The sequence below is a fragment of the Gnatocerus cornutus genome, chromosome 8, assembly GCF_029298725.1.
Source record: "Gnatocerus cornutus isolate USDA-ARS CGAHR chromosome 8, icGnaCorn1.1, whole genome shotgun sequence".
Classification (NCBI taxonomy): domain Eukaryota; kingdom Metazoa; phylum Arthropoda; class Insecta; order Coleoptera; family Tenebrionidae; genus Gnatocerus; species Gnatocerus cornutus.
Genome location: NC_142240.1, coordinates 17,353,444 through 17,367,905, shown reverse-complemented (window position 1 = coordinate 17,367,905; position 14,462 = coordinate 17,353,444). Strand labels below are relative to the sequence as shown.

At 37.8% G+C, this 14,462-nt stretch overlaps 1 protein-coding gene across 4 annotated transcripts in view; it reads right to left on the bottom strand.

Annotated features, from left to right (window-relative positions):
* Positions 1-14,462, bottom strand: part of rg (A kinase anchor protein rugose) — a 168,924-nt gene that overhangs the window by 43,361 nt on the left and 111,101 nt on the right. For all 4 annotated transcript variants that reach the window (XM_088043792.1, XM_088043789.1, XM_088043793.1 and 1 more), the window contains 6 exons: positions 14,242-14,346; positions 13,313-14,050; positions 13,090-13,265; positions 12,891-13,038; positions 10,891-11,014; positions 10,705-10,841 (listed from right to left, as the gene is read on the bottom strand). In XM_088043792.1, coding sequence (XP_087899918.1) covers positions 10,705-10,841; positions 10,891-11,014; positions 12,891-13,038; positions 13,090-13,265; positions 13,313-14,050; positions 14,242-14,346 — 1,428 coding nt within the window. The remainder of the gene's footprint in view (positions 1-10,704; positions 10,842-10,890; positions 11,015-12,890; positions 13,039-13,089; positions 13,266-13,312; positions 14,051-14,241; positions 14,347-14,462) is intronic.

The window sequence follows — 14,462 nt, the reverse complement described above, 5'->3', positions numbered from 1 at the left end:
GAGAAATTTTCATTTTGAAGACGAACTAAAAATTGTCATCTCTTTCAATTAAATTCCGTACTTTTGTCAGATTTCATCCTAAAACTGTGAAATTTAGAGATTTTATTACTTTAGACTTGTTAATATACTGCTCTAAACTTCACAATTTTAGAGCAAGAAATAAAGTTTTTAGAAATTTTTATTTTGAATACGAACTAAAAGTTTTCATGGCTTTTACTTAAATTCCGTAACTTTGTCAGATTTAATTATAAAACTGTGAAATTTGGAGGTTTTATTACTTTAGATTTGTTAATCTACTGCTTTAAATTTCAAAATTTTAGAGCAAGAAATAGAGTTTTTAGAAATTTTTATTTCGAAGACGAACTAAAAGTTTTCATGGCTTTTACTTAAATTCCGTAACTTTGTCAGATTTAATTATAAGCCTGTGAAATTTGGAGGTTTTATTACTTTAGATTTGTTAATCTACTGCTCTAAATTTCAAAATTTTAGTAACTTTTAGTAAATTCCGTCACTTTGTTAAATTTTAACCTAAAACTCTGAAATTTGAAGGTTTCACTACTTCAGACTTGTTCATCAGCTGCTCAAAATTACAAAATTTTAGAGCAAAAAATAGTACACATGAAACACACTTCTGCCATTTTGTGTACAAAAAATTGCTCAAATATTTCAAACTATCGTTCTAGATAACTAAATTACTATGTTATTACACTCTAGATAGCAGATCTTAAAATTGTGTGTCAAATTTACCTATAAAAACGGTGATGAAGACTAAAATGTAACATTTTGGAAATAATCATGCCTTCACCTATTTCAGATAAACTACTCAATTTTATATTTTAAAATGGTAGTTAGAACTATATTTTTATTTAAACACATTAGATAGTTAAGTTTAATTTTTTGAACGCTATGAACTAATTGCCGAGATTATCTAGCCCAAATCCGATAAAAATAACGCTTAATTGTAAGATGTCGACGAAGATATACAATTATCCATTTTATTAATTTCTCTCAGGATCTTCAGAAACTATATCAAGTTCTTGGAGAAAATATACACAAAGAAATCCAATCTGAAGAAGATTAATTTCATACTTTGTTAGAAAATCTGTTGGATTTTTTTCGAAGTATTCTGTTATAAAAAAAGCGCCCAATGATATTTTTGAAGATGCTGAGAAAAAGACAATTTCTTGTAAATTTAAAAAAAAACACTATTTTAAAAACGATTAGTTATACGAAAAATATTATAAAGTTTTTTTGTTGTAAATTTGATAAAGTACAATTTTTATAAAAGGTGTTTTTGCCGTTGGAATCATCCGTGACGAGATATTTGCAAAGAATTGTTTTCTTTGACATTTACCACCGCGTAAATTTTTTGGCAGCACACCTAGCGATGGAGACTTTTGACAATTTGTTTAGAACAATAAAATAATAGCTCTCAGGGCTGTAAATCCAGGAAACAAAGAAAATCCTCCACGTCTCTCAAGCAGTCATAATTGGTTCAAAGTGCAGACACCGATTTTCCGCCCGGACGCACTAAAAGGATGATGTTGGACGGTTTTTTTTTTCGTTTTGAAAACGTATCTTTGGGATAATCTCCGGACAAAAGGACCCCAACATTGCACAATAACATAAAATTCCGTGAACGGTTCTCCATATACAGCGACAGGTAAATGGAGATAGTCTCCGAAGACATCGTGAAAGATGGCATGCGTGTTATTTCATCGTCTTGGTTGAAACAATGGACGGTTTCATGGGCGACGACAAACGGAACCGAACCGTCTAAAAACCGAATAATAAAAAATGTGAAAAACCGGAGAGCGAACGACGGGAGAACGCGCGACATAAATTATGGAAAAGTTGAAGAACGAGTCTTCGACGGACAAAGAATCACGGTCTGTGTTATTAACGCCGCGACAAGAGGACATTCTAGATTTAATTGCCGGAATTTCGTCAGGTGCAAGAAAGTTTTTGCAGGACCCACGGTGAAGCTGCATACTTGAAGCTCTTCTCATTACACAAAACGAAACAATTTGCCAACTCGTTATCTCTGCAGTGGAAGGAAATCATGCGATCCCATTGGAATCGTTACCAGCGGTGCCTTTCGTGGTGCCCATGTTGCGCTCGAGATTTATGCGGCCCCTCTAAATAATAGTCCGATATTATTTTATGTTCCGCGTCGGACGCCAAAGGCTAAAGAGCCTTGTTTACATCTGCCTTCATTACAACGGCGAATATAAACCCGTACTAATTCAAACGTTTTGACAATTTGTGTTTTAGCGCCGATCCCAAAACGAAAAAATCCGCAATCTAAGCAGCCGCCGCGGGCTCGTCAGCTTCAAAACCGCCGACCGCCTCTTTGCCGCCCCTTTCGACTCATTAGAGCTCGTAAAAAGATCGCGTGCTTCACATTAAACTAGAGACAATTTCTCGTGATTTTATGACGGCGCGGCCACATGTTACATTGAGATGTAATCAGGAAGCACCGGAGCGGAATGAGCCCGGATCAGGACGCCGCGACGCCGTGCATCGCTCCATCGGTGCATGAAATGAACGGAATCGTTCCCAATTCGTATTAACATTGTAATAAAGCGAATATGACTCAATCGTGGGACCACATGTTACGAAAACTCCACGTTCACTCTCCAAGAATTAAATTCCAACCGGCAATAAACGCGAGTTATTCAACGCATTTCAATATTGTAGATGTTTATCTAAAACCATCATATTTCATTTAGATTGCAAGCATTGATTATGCCCTCGCCAGACGAACGGAATAGTAATCAAAATGTCGTGAAGGCGAAATAAATTCTTCCCTAGACGATTTTTGACCGCCGATCGCAAAACTTGGAGAAAATCGAAGAGAAGCCATTAGCCGTATCTGTTTGCCAATTATGATAATTTAAATCAATTGGCATAATCCTACGCTTTAAATGCAAACATCGACCGGTGCCTTCTTATAATAGATGTATGAATGCACGCTGCCATCTCATAAATATCGACAAACATACGGAAATAACAATATGATTCTTTTAATTGCCACGACGTGCACGTTGCATTCTCTTTTCATTTTAATCAACTTTCCTTTTAAGCGATTATTCGAAACGCGGAGGGAGCAATAGCTAAAGAGTTGCATGTCTTGTAGTACTTTTCTTTAAATGGCTTTATGATTGGATAAATTTCTTATTTGGCATATAGTCCAGGCAAAATAGACACAAAAATTTCAAAAGCTCGGAATAGTTCTCACAAGACTGACTTTTTGAGTGGACGTTCATTTTATTATTCCAAACAAAAGGTCAAAACAGCTGCTAACATAAAACTTAGTGCCTTTTTTTCGATTAAGGAAGCGTCGAGTAAACTTAACCCACGAAATTTTCCAGCAACTTATAAAATTAATCTCTGCAAACACTTTTTCATGGTACTCATGTTCTTCAAGAACTTCTTCTAGTTTTTGAGAATTCTCAAAAGAAGAGGAAAGACTTTATGTATATCTTTGTTGAAATCGTACAATTTAGACTCATTTACCTAAGATTCAGGTAAGATGAATCGCGACAATTACCACATACTGTTGAAAAATAAAACGTAACTATTTCACGCAAAATTAAAACTATAACTCTTACCACCATTAAAACAATTACTTTTCACTAGTTTATTTGAAATAAATGAAGACACGGTTTTAATTGCCTTCTAAACTTCATTTTAGTCTTCATGTCTGTCTTCAGCAATCATCAGCAATAATACAGTTGGTCATTACCAATACTTAAAATCGGTAATGCACAACATTTTTAACAATTTTGTCACTGTAAAATCCTTTAGAGTTCTTAAAAGCAAAAATGGTTTCACTTTGTGGAAGTCTGCTGCGAGGTTGACTCCTAGAAGTACTCACACCTTTCAAACCATTCTTTTGCTTTTGCTGCAACAATGTTACAGTTCGGCGAGGACAGTAAGAGTAAATTGGAATAAAATGTCTTTTTTTTGTTGCAAATTTGATAAGGTACAATTTTTATAATAGGTGTTTTTGCCGTTGGAACCATCCGTGACGAGATATTTGCAAAAAATTGTTTTTAGGCGACTTTAACTGAAAATGAAATTTTTAGGCCTTAAAAGCGGCCTAAAAGTGAGTCTTTTCTGGCCGCAAACATTTTCGGCCGATCTATGGTGGCGCCATCTATCCATAGTTTTGCATATTACATCAAGATACCGATATTACCCTCAATTTTATACTTATTTGAGTAAAATCAAATCGACAAACTGCTGTAAAGTGCAACAAAGACGTGTTGAATTATTGAAAATGAACATGTCTAGCAGTGCTCCTGCAACAACATTAAAAAACACATTAAACCTAATTCATACAAATTGTGAAGCTACACGTGCTGAAACTGCAAATGTAAATAAAGAAAATATGAACTTTTCTGAAGGATTCATAAATATTTACAATTATTTAGTTGTTATAATTGATTAAATCAATAAATCATAAATAAAAATTAATTAACTTGTAAATTTAATGATGTCGCCTAAAAAATCTTGTGTGTAACACGGCCAAAAAGTGCCATTTTGCCCTCGCCTTCTTTCTTTCAATATTAAAAAAAGACTCGGCCAAAAAAGAACCACTTTTTGGCCTTGGTACACAAATAGCTATTTTAGGCGACTTAAACTGAAAATGAAAGTTTTAGACCTCAAAAGCGGCCTAAAAGTAAGTCTGTTCTGGCCGCAAAACATTTTTGGCCGATCTATGGTGGCGTCATTTATCCATAGTTTTGCATATTCCATGAAGATACCAATATTACCCCCAATTTTATAATTATTCGGGTAAAATCAAATCGACAAACTGCTGTAAAATGCAAATTATTGAAAATAAAGATGGATAGCAGTGCTGCTGCAACAACATCAAAAAGCACATCAAACCTAATTCATACAAATTGTGAAGCTACACATGCCGAAACTGCAAATGTAAATAAAAAAATATATAAACTTTTTTGAAGGATTCATAAATATTTACAATTATTCAGTTGCTATAAATGATTAAATCAATAAATCATAAATAAAAATTAATTAATTTGTAAATTTAATGACGTCGCCGAAAAAGTCTTGTATGTATCACGGTCAAAAAGTGCCATTTTGCCCTCGCCTTCTTTTTGGCCTCGGCCATTAAAAAAAGGCTCGGCCAAAAAGATACACTTTTGGCTTTGGTACACAAATAACTATTCTTTGACATTTATCACCGCGTAACTTTTTAGCAGCACACCTATCGATGGGGACTTTTGACAAATTGTTTAGAACAATAAAAAATCAGCCTTATGCGAATTATTCCGAGGTTCATCTTTATTTTGCCTAGACTAAATATGAATCGTTTAATTGCCGCGACGTCCACGTACCATTCATTCTCTATTCGTTTGAATCAACTTTCCTTTTAAGCGATTATTCGAAACGTGAAAGAAGCAATAGTTGCAGAGTTGCATGTCTTGTAGTACTTTTCTTTAAACGGCAATATGATTGGATAAATTTCTTATTTGGCATAATGAATTACATCAAAGAATAACCGGTATGAGTACCAACAAATTGTCGGTGTTTATTTCCTGGTTTGGTGGTACCACCCATCGCTCCATGGTAGAGTATATTCTTTCGTTATCAAAAGCAAATCGTGGATCCCCCGAAGCAGCAATCGAGCCGTCAACAGCCCATAACTCATCCAGCTCGATCGGACAAAGCAAGCAAAAACCAAAACTATTATTAACCGCCGTTTTACCATACGACTTACGATATCTAGGACGTTATGTGCGTGGGTTTTCGGACACACACCACTCCACTAATTACGTGTTGTTCGGTAAACGTCCGCACGTCCATCATCTTGCACGCACCCATGAGTTTTGACGGACCGAGAAGTGTTTTGGCATCAGGTCGTCCTCCACGTCCGCCCAGGTAGAAGACCAGCACCACAGGGGTCTGCTTCTCCGCGTTTGTGTAAATATTTGCGCGTCATGAATAATGGTTCGGCTCCCGTTCTTATTAAGCTCGTCTACCAGTTTCGGCAATTAGACCACCATCAGGACTCCGAGGATGGGATGATGGATGCGACGGGATTCATGAAATTTTCATATCGAGGGGGTTAAGACAAAGAACGTAGACGTACGGATGTTGTATCGCAGCGGGATCTATGATTGACTGCGTGGGTACGGCCGGCTTCCCGCAGTATCAATTATGCGGAGACGGGGAATGCGCGATTCTCGACGATGCGCCCGGACTATGGCTTTGCGGTGCAATGAAGAGTACAAAAACGGTCAATTTATTTTTCACACTATTATTATTTTTTGCAAAGTTGGAACTTTTCGCCGCCAATTAAACTTTATCGTCTTCATCACTCCTGGGATCCGAGAAAAACTCCGGCCCGGATTCCATTCCGTCACGACCGCAATTAATGATATCCGACTCCTGCATTAATACGGCCGTTCCCGGCGACTTTTTCCCTCGTTAAAATGCTTTCGTTGCGACGGAGGTGTTAAATACCGATCATTGATGCGACCATTGTGAAAAAACGGCAAGAATTCGATTCGCGCCGAATTCAAGAGCCGATAAAATTTTATGTACCGGCCGAGAGATACGTGATGCTTCTCGTTAAGAAAAACGAAATAAACGATCGATGGTGGAGGTGGAAGACTTGAATGGTACAATGGAAACCCACACGTCATATCGAACGACACGCGATTGTCGTCGGCTTTTATTTGTACGGGAGCTCGGGAAAAATGGATTTCGTCACGACCCCGCCCTCGGCATGCTGATCAAAACGACTTTTTTTTCCTAATCTTAATGTTATGCGTGTGTTGACACGAAAGAGATGTTTCTATTATAACCGTTGTGCTGCTAGAATTTAGAATTATGGGAGCCTCGAACGCGTTTTTCCGCCGATACGTGTCTCAAAATTACTGTAAACTCAGTTGACATACACCTAGTCAATTTTATGACCACATTATGAGAGAACCGGGCAGTACTAATCTTTGCGGTTGAGGACCATTAAAATAGGCGCACGCCGTGATCGGTCGGTACTGAAACAGGGTCGCTTGAATCTCTTATGTGTTATAATTGCAGAATGAAGAAACATTCTATTTTCAGATTTGGAAGACAAATATGAGAAAAATTGAGATTTATCGACCTTTGTCAAAAAAATTTAAAACAGACTTAGCAACTTGACGACCTAAGCCGACGATATAATAAACAAACATATACAGTAGACTCTCGATAATTTGAATTTCTCGGTAATTTAAAGTTTTTCCTGATCCCCTCTATTTCTCTCGATAAACTGAAAAATTTCAATGTATTTTGGTCCTTTCGTTAATTTGAAGTAAAATCGAGAACTTTTCTCCCGCCAACACTCTATAATTTAAATTTTTCCCTCCCAAACTATCGTTAATTTGAAGCCTAATTTGCGTGGGCGTACAAGAAAAACAGAAGACTTCTGAAGAAGCCAATCTTAAAAAATACATTGCACCTAATCAAATATGACATTTTTTTCACTTATGACTTTAAATAAAGAGTTCTTCTTAACATAAATCTGTTTCACCAGAAGTAAAGTAAAATATAAGTTTTACGAAATTTCATCAAAGTGGAGTTAGTGGATTTTACGCCCTCTTCTCTTATTGGTTTGTTTATTCTGACTATGGTTTGTTTGCCTTTAAACTCTGGTTGATTTAAGTTTTTTCTCGTCTTTCTCTTGATTATTTGAATCACACTATATTTTGAACTTTCGATAATGTGAACTTTTTGCCTTGAGTTTTAAATTATCGAGACTACTGTATTTACATAGACACACTTGACCATTTTTAAATTGAATACAAACTGTCATCTGATTCGGAAATGTTCCATTTAAACTTATAATAAGTTCATTAAGAGAAGTTTATCAAAATATTGCATGAAACACTCAGTTTTATTTCTAAGGGTGATTTGACTTTGCCATAAAATGTTTATTATACTATATTTCAGAATTATTGACATCTCGGTAGGCCATGTCTGTGTAAAACGCCTCTAACAATGTGAACGACTTTTAGCATTTTGGTTCTAAAACTGTCAATGTAACATTTTGAGGTTATGAAGTAAATTACTTTTTTAAGCTAATGAATTGATATTTTAATCAGATTTTGAATCTACCATCATAACACAGATTTTTTCTGCTTCAGATTTCAGTTCCTCTTCAGAATCTGATCAATCAGATTCTAAGTTGACGTGACACACATTACATACACATAGGGATAAATATAAATCTAAAAACACTAAATACGTTTATATTAGAAGATTCTGCCAACATAAATTTGAATTTCCAAGGCACACTAAGATGTCAATAATTCTGAAATATAGTATAGTTGTATGTCAACTGAGTTTACTATACCTTGTTGAGTTTGTATGCATAACAATTCGAAGATAATAAATCAGCCGTGTGTCACCTGTCAAACTCATGTTGCATGTGCAATTTCTTCGAGCTTAATTTACGCAAAATTATGTAAATTGTCTCCGGCGAAATTTCTGCTCACATCTTCATTTAAAAATCTCGTGGAATCAATCATAACAACGTTCGTTTTTAATTGTAGGTAAAAATTGCAGACTCCTCCATAAACAACGGTTTTCTGGGGACATCCATCACGACTCCGGGCTGTACTCCGGGTAATCGAGTGCCGGATAATCACTGGAATTAGCCGCGTACCATCTCGGTGGTCTGGGATGGGACTACCGTAGTCCCACGCATCTTGCAACACCCTGTCACAATCGCTCTATAATTATGTTATAAATTATAACCGATAATCGTTTAGCGCGGACCGCCTCGGGCTGTTTGGTTTGTTTGGTGACCGCTAATTGAAATCGACGCGGACGACGAGATGGAGAAGATCATCACGATGCGGGTTGGATTTTTTTACCTGGAGCATAAATCTCGTCCGAAACGAAATGGGCAGTTTCGTGGTCGACTGAAATCCGAGTGTCATAATTGACGGGGTTGTATAATGGGCGAATTAGTGGTCGATGACTTTTCCGATCGAGATTTTGGTGGAGATGATGGAGAGCGTCGTTTTAAATTACGAGCGCGTTAAAACTCAGCGACATAAACAAGTTAACACGACTTATGTTTGGAATACAAATAGTATATAATTAATTATGTTTTGAATTAAGTACTCGTTTGTAATTCGAAATTTATTCAGCAAACATGCAATTTACATGCCTGAAAATAAGAAGAGCATTAATTAACGCAGATATATCCATTCGAATCATATCTCGTGCACTGCAACGATACATCACTCGCTACACCAATTAATAAAGCCAACAGCAACAATCTAATGTAACTAGTCGTAAACGCGTTGATAGCGTCACCGCTTTTTCGTCAATTTTTTTTCAAAACTGAATTTCTCCCTGGTGCATTCATGCCGCATGATTGCATGCATCGCGGTATTTAATATTCAATTATTCATGACTTGACTTATAAATCCTCGACGGCTGAAATGAACGCGTCCAATTATGTTCTTAAATTGTTCCAAGTATGAAACGGACGCTCTTAAATCGGCTCATTTTCATTTATTCGATCGAGAAAGATGACGACTGGAAAGGAAACGGACGATTAAAGTCGCTAATACCAGATATGGTAAGATTTTTCGGTTTTTTACGCAGGTCCGGCTCAACTTGAATGGCAACTTGCTCGAGGGCGCGGGATTTTTTCCAATACGTGCGCCAGCTTGTAATGGAAATTGGAAAAAAGTGACATTTTCAGTGGAGGAGTAGTAACAAGGTACAAATTGCGAGGTGTGTTCCAGCCAGCGCACGGGGCGCTTTAGTGAATGGGCGGAATTATTTAAGTTGACGTTTCGCAGGGCGTTTAATATGCGCGATAACGTCCATCGCTGTGCCTTTCTTTATGAGAACTTGTAATAAATACGCTACAACTCTAATCCTATAATCAGTGCCTTGCAAACAACGGTCGAGCCGTGATTTACCACGTTTTCATATGCAACAAGTAACCACAGGGGTTTATCTCTTGTGTGAGTGTACATTACGTTTGTTTATTTGGATTGTCGGCGAACCGGCTGCCACCTACCTTTTGCAAAAACCACCCAATTGATTTTATAACAGCAGTGGACGGGTTGGAATAAAAAAATACGCGTAGCGGCTGTTAATGTTATGTAAATTTTCTGTTTGTTTTGTGGCCAGGTACCAACCAGTCCGTATCGTTTTATTTGGGTATAAATTCTTTCGAAAAACCCTCAGATATTCTTCGAGTGAGTTATTTGATACTTTTATTATCCGAAAACATACAACGTGGGTTGGTTTTAATGCCGGCGCTGAGGCGAAAACAATCATGCGAATTTTTGAACGGGTTTCATTCGTATTCGCGCTAAAACTCTTTCTTGGTTCCAAGCGTCCATTAATCTTACCTGCTTTATTGAAATTTGTTATGCACATTGCATATTCATCAGGAAAACAATAAATCAATGAGAAGTATGGGCGGATCCGGCCGACAACCTTATGTAAACACGACAAAACTTATCTTCGACTTTAATAAGAGCTCTCTTAGATTGTTACTCCTTCAGATTGATCACCCAGAGCACCGACTACCGAATCATTACAACCAAACGCTCGGTAATTACCTCGAACTCCAACCCGATAATTAAATTTTGAAGCCTCCTTAATCTATTTATAATTATCATATGTCAAACACTCTCTGACACGCTCTTAACTCACCTCAGTGTCTATCTTCCTGAACTCTGGGTCTTCTTCGTCTACCTCGAAATACAACTCGGTCGATGTTATGGACACCATTCCCGGAGACACGACGCCTGGAGCAACCAATTTTGCCTTCGTGCTGATATTCACCGGACCTAAAATTCATCATTAGCGCCACATTTTTAATTGCTCTAACACAAATACCCGTCAAATCGTTATCCAAGTCTCTATCATCAGTCAAAAGTTCTGTATCATCCATTAAATCATTCGGCTGGATCTGCTGTTGGTTCCTCGTGGCGGCCAAATGGGCGTGGAACTCTTCCCGGGCCTAATTATTACACTGCGATTAACATTTCACCGGCAACATGAAAAATTATTAATTAAAAAGAGATTTATTTCGGCCGGGCACACAAAGTTTTTAATACCACACTGTCACCACAATGTAACATGTTACACGTGAGATATAAAAATATCCGCACAGATCTGTCAAAATTTACTTATGTCAGAAACGATCCATAAAAATCAAATTAACTTAGAGTTTCTCGAATTCCCTATTGAACTGTACTTTGAACTTTGTTGCTAATTTCGGACCTATTTATTTTATTTTAGGTTATTTAAGAGAAGTGTTGAGGATCTAGTTGACTTCTCAATGTTGAAATTATCAATTTCTTTCATTCTAATCGAATTTGACACTTTCAAATAAAATATTTGACACTTTCAAATAAAATATTTGACATTAGAAACATCAACTGCCCACGCCCGCCAACTGTCACATTTGGGATGTTTTCTTTTCGCCAATTTTACTAACTTTTGTTTTCGAGAATTTACCGACTTACAAAGGAGGAATGATAAGTTAGATACCTGTAATGGAACATGCCAATTTTGATCAATAGATGGTTCCACAAACAAATGACAAGTTTTTTAGAAATCGTCAATTAAAATAAAAGTAAAATGAAATATGTACCAGCTAATCTGATGCGCCTACAATTTAGTGACAGTTTAACAAAATTGACAGTTCTTGTTTGACATTGCGTAGAAATTGCGAGAATTTAAAAAATAGTTACTTGGATCACAAGACCGGAAAATGCTCGCAATTTCACTCAGACTTCCAAAATCATTTTCGGACGTGTGATCTTTTTTTAGCCAACAAAATTAAAAAAATAAAAAAAAATCTCATCTAGTGACTTTTACTTTGCCAGGTTGTTCGTCTAGCGACTATGTTGGAAATGAAACAATATATTCCTCTTCAGCCAACTCCTGTTTATTAAAAACAGTGCAATACCAACCGTTAAACAATAAAACTAACTAGTTTCCTTTTAGTAGGCATAGGGCCTCAAACGTCGTTTTTTGGCCTATTTACATGTCCCCAAAAACGTTAAAAATGGACGGCGGCCTAAAAACAAAGTTGTGTAATTCGCTGTGCTGAACCACCAATCATGGAGCCGCATTTTAAATTTGACGCCTATAAAAAATTCTCTGGAGGAAAAATGAGTCAATTCATTTTTACAATTATGTATATTGTTTTATAATCTTTTAGGTTTGAGCCTAAAATTAAAGCGTTATTTGGTTAATATCAAATATGAGAGAATTTCATTTTATAATTGCACTGTGTGGAACTTTAATATGAAGTTGTAGGATGACAGATTGAGAATAAATAACAAATAAAATATTGTCGAAACTTATTTTATCTATAAGATGGAGTGTATCTTTTTCGCACTCGGCTCGTGCATCTGCATCCCTCTCGTGCCGAAATTCGGCACTTTCCGCACTCGAAATGCAATTATCTATTTTCCTCAGCATTGCTCACCGTGCGATGAGCGTTTCTACGAGCAAAATCTCAATAAACCTCATTATGATGTACCGTGACCATTAATTAATGTTTTTACTAGTAATAAACGTCGACGAGTCCAAGTGAGTAAAGAAGCTCTATGTAAAAGCGCAATGAACGATAATTTATGATTCGCTCACGTCTGGGAACTATAAACGCGGCTAATTTCCCGAGTGTTTCTCAGCAAAATAAATTAACTCGAAATTAAAATGCTGAATTACTGACTCTGAAATTTAAACCGAGAAAGCTCGCTGTAAAGTTGCCAAAAGCTCCGGTTAAAACCCCTAGCGCCATCTCTGCGCAAAGTGGCTAAACTACCGCTCCGGGTTGGAGACTCCGGTCGAAGTGGCGTTTTTAGTATTCAACACGTATTTACTTGTAAAATGGCGTCTTCCGGCGCTCCGTGTTCAATCGCCGCCTTCAAACTAGCTTCGGGATGCGTGGTCCCCAGTGGATTATGAACAAACCGTTTTCTCCGTCTCGCGTCGTCTTCCCAAGCGTCCAACTTCCAAAATTCGTTCAACCTACAAACATTGCGGCTATAAAACAACAAATAAACTTCATAAAATGTTTACTTTGCGGCGGCCGGATCCATGTAACCCCAAGCTCCGTGTTTATTAGATAGAATGTTGCGAATTTTCTCCAAGAGGCGGCTGGCTATCACGTTATCTCTCCGTCTCGCGGCGGTTATCAGATGATCGCACATTCTTTCCTCTTCTTTACGTTCCATCAGAGTTTGGGCGCATTGGGACTAAAAAGAGGGATTAAACAAAATTTGAAACTCTTATCTTTAATTACCTCGAAATCCGCGTGCTTTAAGACGTCATCCGCGCGCATTCTATTCAAAATAAATTCCGCTTCGTTCGCTACTCGGACGATGTGGTCTTTCATGGCGTGCGATAACAAACGCCCTTCGTTAATTAACTCGATGAAGGCCAATCCTGCGTGTTTCTGTAAAGAGTTCTGCCACTCCTGCGAACATAGCAGCATCACCAACTCCACGACGGAGTTGCTGTTTTTGAAAGTGGTCAATCCTTTGCCCTCCATGAGGAGTTCTTGGCCGTGGGAGCCCACAAGAGTCTTCGAGAGAAATGGGGCGAAATCCACCATGATTTCTCTGAGGAGGGGACAAACGGAGCCGAGGGCCATTTCGAGTTTTTGGGTGAGAGACGCCTCGCGTGATGGTGTGGGAATTGAAATGTGGTCAACGAGATTGTTGACCGGAAGATCATCAGGTCTGATTTGAGCAGGAGCTTGGATGACGTTGTCCGGAACCCGGACCACGGAAATCTCCGGGTGGTGTTTCTCGCCACGCTCTTGAGCGATGTTCCCTTCGATGTCGATAATCTCAGAGTGAGTCATATTCTGGAGGTTTCTAGAATCCTCTTTGGTTTCCCCGTCTTCGTTTAAGTTAATATCCGTCCAGTTTTCGTCGTTGTTGACTTTGTTGTCTTCTAGAGTTATCTCACTGTTAGAGCCGACGTTGTTCGTCTCCGAAGAGTTGACAGAATTGATGTCTTCAACGGAATCGGTGCTCTAAATTGTGGGGAAGTTAGATTGAATTGTTGGGAGTGACTCAGAAGCGGCCCCTGTTAGAACTGGGGCCGCTCCTGGTTAAGAACCAGTGGTACTGTTAAAATCGCAATGAAAATCTAAGTTCAAAAATGCAAGACCGGTGCAATAAATGTGAGTGTGAACTATCCCACAAGCAGTTAAAATTGCATTACCTTCTTAACACGAGCATTGTCACGACCTCGAGCATGCCTTATTCCATCCAAAGAATAATCTACAGAGAACCCATGTCCCAGAGAAGGACGCTGTCTAGCGTTAACCTGTTAAAAGGCACGCCGCAGCAAAGCAAAGGTTAGTACTAAAAAAAACCACAAACCATTCGCCAATCATACACATTCTTGACGTGTTAATCCAAGAAAAAAACATCTAAACTAAA